The 18148-nt window shown below is 44.6% G+C and overlaps 1 protein-coding gene across 1 annotated transcript; it reads right to left on the bottom strand.

Moving 5' to 3' along the window:
• Nucleotides 1-1192: 1192 nt before the first annotated feature.
• LOC109747920 (uncharacterized) lies at nucleotides 1193-1984 on the bottom strand. Its single transcript, XM_020306967.3, has one exon. It carries the CDS (start codon nucleotides 1925-1927, stop codon nucleotides 1277-1279), a length of 651 nt encoding a protein of 216 aa, XP_020162556.1. The 5' UTR covers nucleotides 1928-1984; the 3' UTR covers nucleotides 1193-1276.
• Between the last annotated feature and the right edge of the window lie 16164 nt (nucleotides 1985-18148).

Raw genomic sequence — 18148 nt, 5'->3', positions numbered from 1 at the left:
GAAAAGAAAAAAAATTGAAAACAGCGAAGCAATCGCTCATGAGTGAGCTTCGGGTGCCAGTAATCGAAAGAAAGATGGGCCGACTGGGTCAGACAAGAGAACCTAGCGGAAATCAATGAGGAGTAGTCTTTTTCAAAGATCACTATTATTTCTTTAGTTTGTGACAAGTGATACGTTGAATGTGTATCATTTGTCACAACTTGAATGTTTTTTCTTTTTAGTTCTAAATTCGTTTATTCAAAATATTTTATCTTTTAAACTGTGCGTCCAAATCTTAAACTGTTTTCACCGTTTGATTCCTCGCATCGAGATCTTCAAAACTAAATCCCCATGTTGGTAGGTTTTAACGAAAAAAAAATCACGAAAAACCATGCCTCTCGTGAAAGGAAAAAATAAATAAATAACGTGTTTTTTTTTTGTTTCCGAGAGGCATGACCGTGCCTCTCACGAAAGCAAAGCCGCCCCTCTCGCAAAAATAAAACCGTGCCTCTCACGGAAGGAAAAAAAAGAAGAGAAAACATGTTTTTTCGTTTCCAAGAGGCACAGATGTGTCTATCATGGAAGCAAAACCGTGCCTCTCACGCTAGAAAAACCGTGCCTCTCACAGAAGCAAAACCGTGGGAGCTTGTCATTTCGGATAATTCAAGCTTTTCTTCTTTCTTAAAGTTCTTGTGTAAGTCAAGAGTCAAGTCCTCGTCATGCATTATCTAATCTCGGGAAGGGAAAAGAAGAAGAAAATATATTTTTTGTTCGGAAGAGGCACGGTCATGCCTCTTGCGAAAGCAAATTCGTGCTTCATGCCGAATCAAAATCATGCCTCTCGTGAAAGAAGAAAAAAGTTTTTCCATGAAAAGTAAAATAAAAAATCATTTTTTGTCTAAAAGCTAAGTAAGACCGATGAAAAACGAAAAAGCCGAGAAAACCCAGAAAATAAACAGTCTAAAAAGCCGAAAACACGTGAAATAAATAAATAAATAAATTAGAGAAAACATCCAAAGCGTGACACGTGACGGCGGCTGACAACGCGTGAAGTGATGTGCTCTCAGCCCATCCAAAATTATCGTTGGGAGACTCCCGAAGAAACGCTCGTCAACGAGTTGCTCCCGAAGCTACCGTCTCAAATGAGACATAGCTCTCGAGCTCAGCTCAGGCCATTGCACGTCGCCATCCAGACATCCATTACGATATTTTTTTCAGGGAAGGCCATCATAGCGTAAACTGTAAAATTAAGTGTTTTGTGTTACGAACTTACAACACGATGTGGTAACGAGTTACACTAGTAAGCAGCCGACATGGAAACTGGTCCCACGTCCTGGTTAGTGTTTCCGCCGTTCTCACCCCCGGCGGCGGAGGAGAATAAGTCCTTGCACAGATCGCCGTAGAACCGGCAGACCAGATCGACGAACACCGGCGACTTGAGCCGCTCCCAGCACTGTAGGAGTTCCTCCACGTCCTGCAGGTCCCGCGCTTTGCCTTCCTCCGTCAAAATCCCCATCAGGCAGCTCTCAAAACTCTGGCATGCCTCCTCTTTGTCCTCTCCAATTCGCGTGGTCGTCCTCGACCGCAGCCGCGCCACCATCTTCACATACGCAGGCGTCTCTGGCGACGGCACCGGCACCTCTGGCACCGCCGCAGCAACTACCCTGCGCGCGGTATGGCTCTCTGTCGAGGTTGCCGGCGTGGAAGACGGAGGGATTAACGGCCAGAACACCGCGCGGACCGAGCGGAAGCTTCGGCCGGCACGGCGCCGGTGGCGGGGGCTCATCTTGGCGGTGGACTTGCGGAGATTGCGGAACCGGAAGGCCCTGATAGAGAGGGCGGCGGAGGCCGGGATGCGGAAGAGCCGCGCGAGGGCTCGCTTGCATGGCGTCAGAAGGCGGCGCGTCATGCAGGAGGGACGATGAGACGATCGAGACGAGGTTGTCATCGTGGGGAAGACGCGGAGTTTACACGGGCTGATCTGTTGGTTTGTTGCGTTACCTCACACGGGCTGCCACAAAAGATGTAGAATGAGACATCGATGGAAGCCATTTCATAAAAGAGAGGCTCTGGCTGTTTGGTTGCTCGACTGTTGCATGGTTGTGGCATACACGTACTTTCAGTCTTTAGTGGGGTGGCAGTACTATGATCGTGCGTCGCACTAAGCATAGGTGAGGTGTTATATAAAGCTTCTTTCCGCTACCGGCATATATAGTTCGAACATTTACCTTCTTGCAACTGATGAGACTCGACTGGCTGCCGGAAATTGACTGCGCCAGCCCGCGCATCTTCTCTGCCTGTATCAAAAGTGGTAATACAGACATTTTCAGTATTTTTTAAGATGGGTGATAATGATAAACAAATTTGGCGGTGAATGGTAATATGATCGGAGATTCTCTTTCCTCCAACGCCTCCCGCGGCAGCCGGGAGGTAACCCTAGTCTGCCGCCACCAGGTTCCCCGCCCCTCCTCCCTAGCCGCGGCCACAGGACTCGGATGGGCAAAGCTCGACTGGAGCCGGCGGCAGCGGGGCTTCCTCGTCCCCTCGCGTGCAGGGGCCGGCGTGTAGGTGTAGTGGCGGGCGCCTGTGCGACGGTTGTGGCATAGGCCGCGTGGTGGGTAGTGGAGCGCCCGGAGGTGGTTGTGGCGGTAGTGGGGCCTCGGCGAAATCTGACAGGTAGCTGCCTCTCTAACGAGGGTCATGGGCAGCACAGGTCGGCCTCTGCTGCGACGATGATTGCATGGTGGGGGCTCCGAAGTAGTAGTCCTTGCTCGTGGTGGCTCGGTCTAGCGGCCTCAGCTGGCTGCGGCAGGCCAGGGGCGTGGTTGCAGCGGTCGTCGATGTGGTCATGGTGGCTCGGGCGGTGGCGGTTGACAGCGTGGTGTGCATGGTAGTGGTTCCTCCCTTCTCTTGGGTCCACGTCGGTGGCGCCCGCTGCTCGCGCGACGGAGATGACCTGGACTTGGGGTCCGTGCTCGGGCAGATCTGATTAGGGCCCGAGGCGGGTTAGAGTTTTCACTCCGGGTAGGTGATGGTGGGCTCAGTCCGGGTTGTGCCCGCGAATATGTGACCCCTCTCCCCGCGGGTGTTGTGGTCGTTAGTGGTTTGTGAAGCTGCAAAGGAAGGTGCTTGGATCTTGAACTTTCTGAATGTTCTTGGTATTTTTCCAGCAATGGTAAAACCACTGGACCTTTATTGTAATAGTTTTGGTTCCATCGCACAAGTCAAGGAGCCGAGGAACCACCACAAGACCAAACACATAGATTGAAAATATCACCTCATGCAGAAGATCGTAAAAGAGTGGTGATATAGAGTTATGCAAAATTCACATGGATGGAAATGTTGCGGAACCGTTCACTAAGTCGCTTCCACAACCCAAGCATGAGGGGCACGTCAGAGCTATGGGAATTAAATGTCTATTTGATTGACTCTAGTGTAAGTGAGAGACTATTGGAGATATGCCCTAGTGGAAATCATGTATGATGCTTCTTCCTATGTGTTTGTGAATAAAGATAGTTCTTGGACATTATCAATGATGTGTATCAGCAAGCACATGACTTGTTTGTGGGACTAGGCATTATATGATGACTGCCTTAAAAAGTCCCTAGTCGAAAGGGTTGTCTGCACGCACAGCCGACTAGACTAGCATATGACACGGTGGATGGCTTGGTCTCATTGGCCATGGAGAATTGGATGCTATCCGGATAGTATGGACTCACAAAGATCTGGTCGGATTCGACATACGATCCAGATAAGGTCCAAGTTGTACAGACCCGACTATGATATGCGGCGATAGGTCATATGTGAGTCCCTAGTACAACATACATTCTATGTCCTAACACCTGAGCTGGCGCATGTACTCGGGATGGTGACAGACCTGCTTTGGCCAACCAAACGCTACTCCATAACTGGGTAGTTATAAATGTAGATTTTCGACTTGTCCAGACCCATGCTACGAGACATGGTCGAGCAAGATGGGATTTGCCCCTCCAATCAGGAGAGATATACTCTGGGGCCCTCGTGTGATTCAACCTGGATAAGCATGGCCATGCGACAAGGATTATGAGATAATCCGGTTCGTTGTCGGCATCACTAGAACGAGAAATAGGTCGGGCTAGTACAAAGATGACCGACTCGCCTTGAGCCCGACAACATATATCGTGTGGCAAAGAGAATAGAAGTGTGACATGTTGTACAGGTAAGCCAACCGGCTTCATTGTCTACTTGGTGGTCGTCACGCCTTGCTAGATGCCGCTACCAACCGAGCAAGTCGGAGGTGATCCAACCTGCGACCAAGATGACTTGAACCTAAGGGGTCGCGCACTTAAGTGAAGGAACCTGTAAGGCTGGATCCGACTCCACGAGTCAGATGTGATCCCACTCGGACTAGGATCCATGCCGAACAAACTTTGGGCTTTAGAATCCATGGAAGGCCCAAGTGTTGAGCCCGGGACGGATACCTATATATAGTGGAGGTGCGACATACCGTTTCAGTTGATTGCTGTGGCGTCTCCACTAGGGCCTTGCATGTGTTGCAACTAGCCACCTCCACTCGCTGTCGGCTGTTTGATGGAACTAGCAGATGGAACTAGCAGTCCGACGCACGGTGTTCCTCCTGCACGTGCGGATACCGTTAGAGGCGGTACACTTGTGCCGCTCCGTCGAACCTGTTCATGCGATCCGATCGGCTACCTGGGAGATCGAGGCGGAGACGACTCCGGAGACGCGCTGCCCCAAATCTACTTCTGCTGCACGGCATTGCACGTCTAGTGGTAACGATCCGTGATCCATCTCTTGTAGCGTGTTCCTGGATGTTCTGTGGGTAGAAATTTTTAATTTGTAGTCGACGCGCCCTGCCGTAGAATCCTACAGTCTGAACAGAGCACCCAACCATTGGGTTTGCTTGTTTGTGTTGTCTGAGTCATTTCAATATTTTTTAAGGGGTGGTAATAAATAAAAATTTATAAGAATATAGATAAATTAAAAGGAGTGCATGTTTTTCTCATATTTGGTAATTGTCAATTAGGTATGTATTTGGCCATCTCCATCATTGGGCGCTAGTGGATGGCGCCAGGTAATTGTCAACCAGTGAAGTCTGTTTTTAACCCTGAGATTGTAGACCACGACGGAAACAAACCTTCACCTCTAAATCCCTGAAGTTGGTACCCTGACCTCATCGATCCCGATCAATTATAACCCTAAACCGCCCCTAGACCTGTTTGGAAGGACAATCCTGTCCGGGATCCCTTGTTTGTCTCACTGACCACACGGGCCTACCTGCCATATACTCCTTCCTCGATCTCTTTCCCCTCCCTGTCTCTTACCGATCACATAGCCAGCTCCCGAAACGAGCTCGTGCGAACCGCTCGTCTGCGTGCGACAACAGAAGCGACGGGGATGTGGCCATCTACGATGCTCCCGACCTTGCACATGCCGTCGGTGGAGGCCAAGGCGAATGCCGCACGTTTCGATCGGCTTCATGGACGGCCTCCATCGCCAAGACGTTGTTGCTGTTAGGAACTTAGGATTCTAGATCGATTAATGATAGTAGATAGACATATGTTCAAAACTAGAGTTGCTCGGAAGCAAACATACAGGTTGATTGATTTCTCTAGGAGTAGTCCGTCAGAGTGCATGCCGCGCTGAGCACGCGATGGCCACGCAGTGCACGCTCACCACCCCTATTCCAATTTCTTTCTCTCTCTGCGTGCACTAACCCCTGTAGTTAAGCCGCTCTCTGCGTGTTGTACGCGCGTGCCGTGCACGCCAACCCGCACCCCAGCTGCTAGCCACCTGAGCTGCAACCCCGTCCGTCGGTCCATGGCTTTGGCTCGGTGTGGGTGCGCCTTAGAATGCCGATTGTTGTAGATGACGGTCCTGTGCCATGCGCGAGTCAGGACGACGCGGTGGTGGGGGAGGCACGTAGGAACCGAGCACGGCTAGTCAGCGAATCCTCCCGGTGGCCGCGGTCACGCACTGGCGTTGTCTCATGGGCACTTGCACCTCGGCGTCCACGGGAGGGTCCGGCATCTTCCTTTCATCGCGCGCGCACGCCTTGAGCCACCGGAGCACGTGGACGCAGGGAGCCGCCACCTCGCACCGTACGGCGGCGGGCGGCCGCAATCGCAATGCGTAAGTGACCCTCCTAGGCGCGTCGCCGCGCCGCCTCCGCCTCGAGGCCCATCATCCTGGCCCTTCCCTCAAGCACCAACTTGCCCCGCCTCAGTGAGAGTAGCGACTGATCCCGGCCTGGATCTTCTTTTTCCCGGTGCAGCAAACGGATCTAAGGTCCAAATTGACCGGGATCAGCAAGTTGAGGGTACCAATTTCATCTTACCTAGTTGTAGTTCTACCTCAGGGTTTAAAACAGATTTCACTCTTTGGTAGTTGTAGTTTCGATCCCATAGTCAGGAAATCTTTATCTTTATCTTACCTATATTATGGGACGGAGGGAGTATTAAAGGATGAATTGTTTCTCCACTATTTTTTGTCCATTAGTGTTTTTGTACGCCGTCCTCCTTTTGTCGGTCGTTTGCACTTTCGTACGTTGTGGTTTTTTTTGACACACCGCCCATTTGTGCTAGATGGGAATCGAACCCGGGTTGGCGAGATATAGGCCCGCACGCGTTAACCAACCAATTTAGCACCTGTTGCCTGAAAGAAAAGCGGACAGTTCTCTTTTGTAATCGCTCATCGGTCGTGTCCTACGTGTTGGGTTTCAATAAGGAAAGATTGAGAGGATTTGTGATTTCGAACAACGTGGCCCAGAGATAATAAGGAAAGAAAAAACGTGAGAAAAAGAGATAAGGAAGGAAGAGAATGAGGTAATTAAAGGTGGCTAATTGAATGGGATTCCCGAGAGAGATACATGATGCATATAATTATGATTGGTTAATTAATGGTGGGCTAATAAAACAGATTAAGGTAATTAACGGTGGGCTAATTGAGTGGGATTCCCAAGAGACGAGACATCATACTGCATATAATTATGATTGGCTAATTAATGTTGGGCTAATTAAACAGAGTATATGGCAATTTCTGAGAGACGTGCATGACGCAGATAATTATGATTGGCTAATCATAATGACGAGTTAATTAAATGAATGGCTACAGATTCTTGTGGGGCATGCATATATGGCAACACGGGTTCTCTCACAGGAGACTCCAAAAACATAGCTGTTATAATAAAATCGATCGATTACATGTGACTGGATTACAAAACAAAAAAGTACATAAAATATCTGACTGTATCCACTAACCCTCGAACCAAAGGTAAGTCTTCCACCAGTGATTTTTATCCACACTCTTTTTTTCCCACCTTTGTTTAGATGATTTCTTTGCTTGCTTCCATGTGGGTTTTGCTACTTCCATCTAGAGTCCGCAATTCATTGGCCGCAATTACAGTTTACCTACATATGCAATTTAATTTCATGTGAAGTCAATGACTGATTATTTACTAAACTTTTTAAGTTTGCATGATAAAGTTGCATTTGACCAAGTAGATATGTTAAATTATGGAAGTTTTCCTGAATTAGTTTCCATCTAGGTTGGTTTGCTTGCTGTTGTTGGTGTTGCAATTGTTATTCTAGGTTGGTTTGATTGTTGTCGTCCTCAAATGATTCAACGCCTTTTTCTCATCGGCGATCGTTGTCCCACGATACAGTTTCTCAGCTCGGCAACGTGGTTTATACGAATCGTTGTTTTTTCCCGTTGCAACGCACGGGCATTGGTGCTAGTAATCCTAAATGTACATGGCTTTACGGGGTTGTTATACCGCAGACAGTGTGTGATTTGTCAATAGTCTCTCCTCTCTGAATTTCTGGTGAAGGGCCCATCCACCAACTAATAGTACGCGTCCAAATCACCTCCTCTGTAATCCTGTGTAAACAAAAAGCCGGTATATGTAGCATTAATGTCAACGATGGTTGCCCTTTTCCGTACAAGGTTTGCAGCGAATACACCGGTCGAACGACGGTGTTGCATCTATAATTAGTGTCCCGTCCTGAGAGAGAGGGCAGGTAATTTTATAATATTCATATCTTATTTGTATTAGTGTCCACACAATAAGCGCCTGTCGTTACAGTTGTCTTTAGTTAAATATTAGTTAATTCCATGAGCACAGAATCTAAGGTGTAGAGATTCAGGACGGGGTAGATTTGTTGGTGTTATTTGGGTCGTGCTATGTAACTAGTCTAAGTTTCTTCGTGCGTTTTCTTTCTGGGTGGCGAACATTTTTGTGTTTTCAAGTCCTTTTACAATTTCATGATAATTGGTCTGCCTAACATCGCAGGGCCGCAAAAGCTATATCTTGCTTGTTGCGGGTTAGAGGAAATTCCTCTTTGGCACCCATAGCATCAGTTATAGGCTTAATCGTACACAACACACAACCCGAACCACTGATAGACTACAAATGGGCCAGCCCATATAAGTAACACGAGCGCTCGAGCGGGGAAGCTCTCTCCTAGTTCTGGGAAACTTTTGGAAGCTTCCGGCCTATTTTCTATTATTTTATTTTTGTTTTCAAAACCGGGTTTTCTTCGGTTTTATTTGGTTATTATGTTTTGAAATTAGTGAATTTTTTTACTCCGCAAACCTTCCCAAATTTCTGAAGTTTTTCAAAATTTTGAACTTATTTAAGTTTTGTGAATTTTTCACAATTGTTGAAATTTTCCAAATTCGTATTTTTTTCCAAAATTGTGATATTTTTTCAAATTCATGAACTTTATCGAACTTATGAAGGTTTTATTTAAAAAACAATTTTTTCAAATCTGCAAACTTTTTTGATATCCATAATATTCTCTTAAAAGTCCACTGTAAACGTCAACTCTACAGATCAACCATAAAAACCCAGGTGAGAATAGTGGGCGAAAAAAACATTCGCTACAGGGGCCGACCCATACAGCAGCCTTCGGGCTCTATAGGGCATCGCGGCTTCGCACAGTGTCAGGACCCCGGTCCTAAATCACACCGATCTAGCATGTAACACATCATATCACTTTGCGGCCTCACACACGGTATTCCCACGGGTGCCATCTTACCTGGCCCGGGACCGTTTGCGCCTTTTGGCTCACGTATATGATAGTGTCGCTAGCATCCATATGACAAAGAACCCGGTCCGACATGACTAGTCGTAAACTCAAAGTGGCACTAACTTACAGGGACAGGCATACATGACCCAGCAACGAATGTGTCGGTCATCAGCGAGTGAATCCGGGTTGTAGCAGCTAGGCTAACATGACTCCGGAGAATCCGGTTGTAGCAGACTAACAGGACTCCGGTAGACACCGCGTGACATTTCCCCGAAGGGACACGCACAGGAACGAAGAAGGACACATGCCGGCTAGCCTAAGTGTTCCGGAGCAGTAGCAAGCTACCATGGCTCAGTGGAAGCACTAGGAGACATTTCCCAGTAAGAGAGGTTACCAAGGATAAACAACTAGGTTGTCGGATCCCACACATACCAAGCATTTCAAATCATATACATAATATGCTCGATGTGTGCAAATACAACATGGCATCACAACATAACTCTATGACTCAAAGTATTTATTTATTAGGCTTCGAGGAGCCAAGTATTACAAACATGGGTCTGATGACCCAGCATTCAAGTCATAGAAGCAACAAGCACAAGCGGAAGCTTAACTTGTCTGAGTACAGACAACTACAAAAGAAAAGGCTGAGAAGCCTGACTATCTACAAGACCTTGTCGAGGGCACAAGATCGTAGCTGAGTTAACAAGCTAAACGTCGAAGTCCACACGGAACTACTAGCGAGACTGAAGTCTCTCTGCAAAAATATAAATTAAGCAAACGTGAGTACAAATGTATCCAGCAAGACTTACATCAGAACTAACTACATATGCATCGGTATCAACAAAGGGGTAGTGGAGTTTAACTGCAGCAAGCCAGCTTTGACTCGGTAGCTATCCTAAACTAGGACTGCAAGTAACTCTTTTGAGGTGGCGCACACGATTCCACATATTCACCAATCAATACACCACTATGGGTCCGCTCCCGTCTTCCTACAAGAACGCCATCCATAGTACTCACGCTTATCTTGCGCATTTTAGAGTATCCACTTTCACTTGTCTATGAACTGTATAGGCAACCCAGAGGTCCTTTACCGCAGACGCGGCTATTCGAATAGATCATTTATAACCCTGCAGGGGTGTACTTCTTCACGCATGTTTCCACCACTTAGCGTCTACACACGACATGTGCTCGGCGGACTTCAAGCGAAAGCCGACGTGGGTGTAGACCATGACCTGACTAACCACACAAGTCCCTATTCGAGGTTTATCGCCTATTCAGGTTCCATCCGAAGGGAGTCCGGCCGAGGTTTCCACTTACAGCCCCGAACAATGTGTGCAGGGTTCTCGAGGCACCAAACGGGCATCCCGGTACACCGTGCCATGTGCCTACCGCATCACAGCCCACCCCTCGGGTCAGCGCTGCGCACGACCTCCAGCATAGTACAAACACCAGAAACTACTTGCAACTCCTGGACAGAGGACATGGGGGTTAATAAGTCGAGCGGGGTCATATTTCAGGGCCCAACGTGTGGTAGTAGCTGTTCATGGATCACAAACACAGAACTCAGTTCCTGAGGACGGTTTCAATGAGACAACCCACCATGTACTCCGACATGGCATCTCACCGCTACCTTTACCAAATTGTGTTCACACACTTAGCTCTCAACAGTAGGACATGTTCACCACATACCAATTCATCCCCGATGAATCAGACCTGACTCAACTCTAAGCAGTAGCAGGCATCACAACAAGCATGAATGAGTAGGCACATCAGGGCTCAAACAACTCCTACTCATGCTAGTGGGTTTCACCTATTTACTGTGGCAATGACAGGTCATGCAGAGGAAAGGGGTTCAACTACTGCAACATGTAACCGTTGAATCGTTGTTGTCCTAATGCAGTAAAAGAGAGCAGAAGCGATAGAGTGGGTTTGTATCGGAATGAACAAGGGGGTTTTGCTTGCCTGGCACTTCTGAAGATAGTATAGCTCTTCATCGGTGTCATCGAACTCATCGTCGGAACCTCGTCTACTGAGAGGGGACAAGCACCGACAAACAAAGAATAAACACAATCAATGCAATGCAACAATATGATGCATGATCATGACATGGCAACATGCTCTGCTTTGAGCTAATGCAACTAGCAACGATTTAAATGAAGTTGGTTTGAACCCTAGGTTTAAAATCAAACTCCATATGTAATTGTTTAAATGCCATTTAATTGATTTGACCTGATCAGCAGGCATAAGTTGTTCAAACATGCATGAAAATGCCATAAACAGATAGATTGGATTTTTCTGATAAATTTTCATATATAAATCTTTTCATTCTGAGCTATAGATTATTTTCTATGATTTTTAATTTTTTTAACTATTTTCTGGAATTTCTGAATTACTTTTAATACAGAAAATGATTTACTGCGTCAGCCTGACATTAGTGTGACATCAGCAACTCAACAGACGCTGGCCAGGTCAAACTGACTAATGGGGCCCGCATGTGAGTGTCACATCTAGTTAACCAAGTTAGCTAACCCTAATTTAATCCTAACACTAATTAGTCAGGGCCTTGGGCCCACACGTCAGTGAGCCAGGGGAGGTCATGTTGGAAATATGCCCTAGAGGCAATAATAAAATGGTTATTATTGTATTTCCTTGTTCATGATAATTGTCTATTGTTCATGCTATAATTGTGTTATCCGGAAATCATAATACATGTGTGAATACATAGACCGAAACATGTCCCTAGTGAGCCTCTAGTCGACTAGCTCGTTGATCAATAGATGGTTACGGTTTCCTGATCATGGACATTGGATGTCGTTGATAACGGGATCACATCATTAGGAGAATGATGTGATGGAAAAGACCCAATCCTAAGCATAGCACAAGATCGTATAGTTCGTTTGCTAGAAGCTTTTCTAATGTCAAGTATCATTTCCTTAGACCATGAGATTGTGCAACTCCTGGATACCGTAGGAATGCTTTGGGTGTACCAAACATCACAACGTAACTGGGTGGCTATAAAGGTACACTACAGGTATATCTGAAAGTGTCTGTTGGGTTGGCACGAATTGAGACTGGGATTTGTCGCTCCGTATGACGGAGAGGTATCTCTGGGCCCACTCAGTAATGCATCATCGTAATGAGCTCAATGTGACTAAGTAGTTAGTCGCGGGATCATGCATTACAAAACGACTAAAGTGAATTACCGGTAACCAGATTGAACGAGGTATTGGGATACCGACGATCGAATCTCGGGCAAGTAACGTACCGATTGACAAAGGAATTGTATACAGGATTGATTGAATCCCTGACATCGTGGTTCATCCGATGAGATCATCGTGGAACATGTGGGAGCCAACATGGGTATCCAGATCCCGCTGTTGGTTATTGGCCAGAGAGCTGTCTCGGTCATGTCTGCATGATTCCCGAACCCGTAGGGTCTACACACTTAAGGTTCGGTGACGCTAGAGTTGTTATGGGAATTAGTGTGCAGTTACCGAATGTTGTTCGGAGTCCCGGATGAGATCTCGGACGTCACGAGGAGTTCCGGAATGGTCCGGAGGTAAAGATTTATATATGAGAAGTCCTATTTTGGCCACCGGAAATTGTTCGGGATTTTTCGGTATTGTACCGGGAAGGTTCTAGAAGGTTCCGGAGTGGGGCCCACCTGCACGGGGGACCCACATGAACGTGGGTAGTGGGGGCAAGGCCCCACACCCCTTGTCAAGGCGCACCAAGATCCCCCCTTAGAAAGAATAAGATCATATCCCGAAGGGATAAGATCAAGATCCCTAAAAAAGGGGGATAACAATCGGTGGGGAAGGGAAATGATGAGATTTCTTTCCCCCACCTTTGCCAACGCCCCAATGGACTTGGAGGGCAAGTAACTAGCCCCCTCCACCCTAATATATAGTGGGGAGGCGCATGGGAGCCGCACCCCTTCCGCTGGCCCAGCCCTCTCCCTCCCCAACACCTCCTCCTCCTCCGTAGTGCTTGGCGAAGCCCTGCCGGAGAACTGCAAGCTCCACCACCACGCCGTCGTGCTGCCGGAGCTCTCCCTCAACTTCTCCTCTTCCCTTGCTGGATCAAGAAGGAAGAGACGTCCCCGGACTGTACGTGTGTTGAACGCGGAGGCGCCGTTGTTCGGCGCTTAGATCGGAATCAACCGCGATCTGAATCGCTGCGAGTACGACTCCTTCATCCGCGTTCTTGTAACGCTTCCGCATCACGATCTTCAAGGGTATGAAGATGCACTCCCCTCTCTCTCGTTGCTAGTCTCTCCATAGATTGATCTTGGTGATGCGTAGAAATGTTTTAATTTCTGCAACGATCCCCAACAGGTCAAACCTCGGTCAAAGAGGGTCAACCCCGCCGGCGTGTGGTGTCGCGGGCCGAGCACGCGCCCTTCGTCCTCCTGGCAAAAGGAGGAAGACGACAGGGGAGGTGGAGATGGGCTGGGCCGGCTTGAGCAGCAGGCCGCACAGGTAGGCGCCAGGTAGGTTTTCTCTCTCTCTGGTTTTCTATTTATTTATGTTTTCTATTTTCTGCAATTGGTTTTGATTTTATTTAAATACCAGATCATTTCATAAACTTCTGAAAATTACTATGTGGCCATTTAAAAAGTATTCAAAGCCACTTACCAACTTTCAGAGTTATTGGAGTTATATTTAATATATAACAAATATAACTCCAATGCAAACAATTATTGAATTAACTCAAATGTCCAAAATAAATATTGACGAGCTTCTGAAAATATTGGTTTGAATTTTACCTCTGTCCAATATTTTCATAGAGAAACATGAACATTTTCTTAGACCTATTTGAAGCAATTTTTATCTTGGTCATTTTCAGAAATGATTTCTGATGTGCTTTCACATGTCCCCATTTCAAATTCATTGAAATTTAAACATGATGCACACATGAGTAGCTAGTCTAGGTCATACCAGAACTAGGAATGTGACACACAGGGGACAACTTACCCTAGACCGGCCCATTTGCGGTGTCTTCGATTCGTGAGGTAAAATTTTGCAAAAACAGTTCGCGCCATGAACTTTTTCAAAATTTGTGAAATTCTTACTAATTAGGCGGATTTTTTTTATAAAGATTCGCCGCCTCGTGCACCATCAGATATAGAACAATCTAGCGGCTGACTGTCATCCTCTACTTTTGCAATAAAAGTCTTGTTGCAGAAACCTTTTATAACATAGCTCATGTTGCACAAAACTTTTGCAACACAGGACATGTTGCGGATTTTTTTCCTCACTTTTTTTCACAACACCACTGATGTTGCGGAAGAACTTTAGCTACATAGGGAATGTTGTAGAAATTTTTGCAACGAAAATGATGTGCAGAAGCACTGCTACCATTGTCGATGCATGTCGCAAAACCACAACCGTCATTCGTCGCCGACATTTGTAACATTGCAGATGTTGCAAAAAGCCACATCAAAAGGCGTTGTTGCAAAACAAAAAGGCATCTCTATATTCGAGCCCGGACACCATGGCCATGTACATGGAGAAGCACAAGCTCAGGGCGGGCCCTCTGCGCCGCGCGTGTGCAACCCAGCCGCGGCCGCACCCCGTAGCACACACACGCGCTCCATCTAGCCATGGCCGTTGCAGGTGTGTAGTACCTTTGAAGAAGAAAGAAGGTGCGATAAGATTGGGAAGGGGAGGAGATAAAGTTCATGGGCCAACATAGACACGTGTAGCTTAGAGAAGGTGGTGGACGCGCGACGCGTTTTCAGCCGGCCGAACAGAATCACTTCCCACCAATTATTAAATTTGTCCAAAATCATGATTCTTTTCGAAATTGTGTTTTTTTAATTCATGAACTTTATCAAAATTATGAATTTTTTTTCAAATTTGAGGTTTTATTTTAGAAAATAAACCTTTTCATATCCACAACTTTTTTTCATATACATAATAGTCTGCTAAAAGTCAACTATAAACGTGGTCAACACTACAGATAACCATAAAAACCAGGTGAGAACAGCGGGCGAAAAAAATATTCGCTAAAGGGGCCGGCCCATAGAGCACACTTTGGGCTCCATCGGGCATCGCGGCTTCGCACAGGGCGCAGCTTACCCTGGGCCGGCCCATTAGAGGTGCATTCGCTTGGCGCGGTAAAATTTCGCAAAACAGTTCAAGTTAGGGATCGAACCCACCATCTCGTGAAGATGCAAACGCTGCGCTAGCCACCGAGACCAAGTCCCCATCTGAAAGAACTACAACACGAATCTTAAAGAACCTAACAGCGGCGACAAAACTTCAAAACCAGTTCGCGAAATTTCCAACATAAACTTTTGTAAACATTTTTTGAAAATCAATAAACAAAAGAGAAAACATGAACGTTTTCTTCGAAATTATGAACAATTTTTACAAAAATAAAAAGCATCAAAATTCCCCCCGGAGATTTTCTGATTTGGTAAAAAAATTGCAAACATGAACAATTTTTTAATTCGTGAACCAATTTCGAAAACATAACATTTTGTTTAATTTGTGAAAATTTTGAAAAACGGGAACATTTTTATTTCCAAATATTTTTAAAATGCAAACATATTCTGAGTTTGTGAACAAATTAAAAAGCATGAACATTTTATGAATGTGCGTACAAATTTTGAATAATGGGAACAAGCTTTTGAAATCCTTGAGTTTTTAGTTTGTGAACAAAATTTTAAAATGCAATCATTTTCTGAAAACAGGCAAATAATTTTTGAAATACCGAACTTTTTTTAAATTTCTGAACAAAATTTGAAAACAGAACCATTTTTCTAAAATGTGAACAAAATTAGGAAAATTCAAACATTTCCTAAATTCCGGAACATTTGTTGAAAAACTGAAAATAATTTTGAAAAAGAAAAATGAAAAGGTGGAAGAAAAGAAAAAAGGCAAGAAAAGGAAAAAATGAAAAAAACGAAAAAGAAGAGAAAAATATTAAATGAAAAAGATAAAACGTTCCCTAAACGAGAAAAAATAGGCTAGAAACATCATAAAATGTTCCCAAAACCGGTATCGCTGCAACTCTAAACGGGTCGGCCCACCCCGAAAGGTCGCTCGCTCGTTTATGCGAAACCGCAACAACTTATTGCAAAGAGCGGCAAATAGGGTTTTCTTTTCCGCATAACAGGCTGGACACACAGCGCGCGCACCCGCAGCTCCTCCCTTCATTCCGGTTTTTGTTTTTCGTATTTTTATGTTCAAATTTATTAAGGAATTCAAAAAGTTCCTAATTGTAAAACACATTAGGGAAATAAAAAAAGATGATGTTTTTGAAAAAATTTCAAAAACTAAAAGAATATTCAGAACCTCATAAAATGTTCGGAATTCAAGAAAATAGTCATGATTTTGATTTAAAAAAACGGGAAATCAAACAATGTTCACAATTTCGAAAAAAAGTTAACATATGCAAAAAATGTTCATGAATTTGAAACAAATGTTGGCGAATTTGAAAATGTTGGCATGAATTTATTTAATATGTTCACCAAAATTTGAAAAAAGTTCACCACTTCAGAAATTGTTCTCAAATTTCGAAAATCAATGCTTCAAAAAGGTTTGTTCAGTCAAAAAATTATTATGAAATTGCAAATATATTCATGCATTTCAAAAACTAGTTTGTCTTGCAAGAATCAGCACGGTTCTGAGATTGAGTAGATCTGCAATGGTTGATGGAATTGTTATATGTGTGATTTCTGATGATTATCAAGGAAACAGTTTCTTTCCCCAAATAAAATAAAAATGGAGTTCCTCAAACATGCCTTCTTGCTTTGAGAAAAGGCTTGAAAGGAACTAATTTGTGTTTGAATACGACTTGCTTTGAGCTTAATTTGCATCTTGTCATGACTGCCTAAAATCTAGCATTGTCTTTCCTTCAGATTCTGAATTCCGCCATTGACTTTATGTATAAAGAGACACATGTCAGCATGCATATAGAATTCCATCCCAATATCCATACTTTTTTCACAAAACATGCGTAGCCAACAATGTGTGGATCAAAACTAAGAGATGCGGTTGTGAAAATTCTAAATATTTTATCTACTTTTTTGTACATTCATACTTTTTCCTAGTGGAAGGTATGCCATAATGGTTATGTACTACATAAGTTAAGACTTTTGATATGGAATGATGGATCAATGGGAGTTTGAATTCATCACCACATTACTGCTGGTATTCCTGGAATTTGTGGTCATAGCATCCCTGGCACCATTGTCGCCTTCATGTGTGCAGCTAAGTGCAACTCAGCCTTCAAAATTTACAAGAAATGCAAAATGCTTCAAATGGAAAATGCTATGTGGTGGGGTGTGCTATAAGATGAACAGTATGTCGGACGCGGAGTTTCTCAGCCAAGCTCAAATGAGCCCAGGTGAACGGTAAAATAAAAAAAATCAAAACACATTAAAAAATTCTGAATTATTTTTGACAATTGTTCTACGGGCTTGCAAAATTTCATCATGGAATCACATTCCTGGAAGGCGTGGCAAAAAATAAAACCGATACTCTAAAAATGCTACGTTTGAAAGCATTTTAGAATACTGAATTTTTACTGTCGCGACAACCTCAAATGTGATTCCATGATGAAATTTTGCAAGCTCTTAGAACATTTTTCAATGTTCGTCATAAGAAAATTAGATTTTTTTAAATAAATTCAATTTGACTGTTCACCCGAGCTCATTTCAGCTCAGGCTGAGAAGTGACTTTCCCAGTATGTCAAGTTTTCTAGAACGTAGTTCTTTTACTCATGTTATTGTTGCTTATTGCCTTGCATTGGGTTTTGTGGTTATGCAGTAACATGCTTATGTAAGCAAACATATCTGTTTAGTTCAAGACATGGCAAAATAACAATCGATGCATCATATCGACTGTAGACGCATTTGGAAAAGGCATGGTATGTCGAGTTGACATGCTGAAAACAAGGCTTAAGCTTTAGAGTCAAGGTATAATGACAGGGGTTGTGGGATCCTTTCCAAAAAAACTATTCACTTTACATAGGCATGACCCATAGAGTTTCTTGTTTATTTAATCATTAAAATTTATATTTAATGATTTGTTATTCCTCTTCTAATTAGTAGGGGTAGGGAATACTTGCTTGCTATTGTGTTTTTACACTTTCACTACAAGTTTTTTCACCACCATCGGATACGC

The sequence above is a fragment of the Aegilops tauschii genome, chromosome 4 (genome assembly GCF_002575655.3).
Source record: "Aegilops tauschii subsp. strangulata cultivar AL8/78 chromosome 4, Aet v6.0, whole genome shotgun sequence".
Taxonomy (NCBI): Eukaryota; Viridiplantae; Streptophyta; class Magnoliopsida; order Poales; family Poaceae; genus Aegilops; species Aegilops tauschii.
This window is presented reverse-complemented; position numbering and strand designations above follow the sequence as displayed.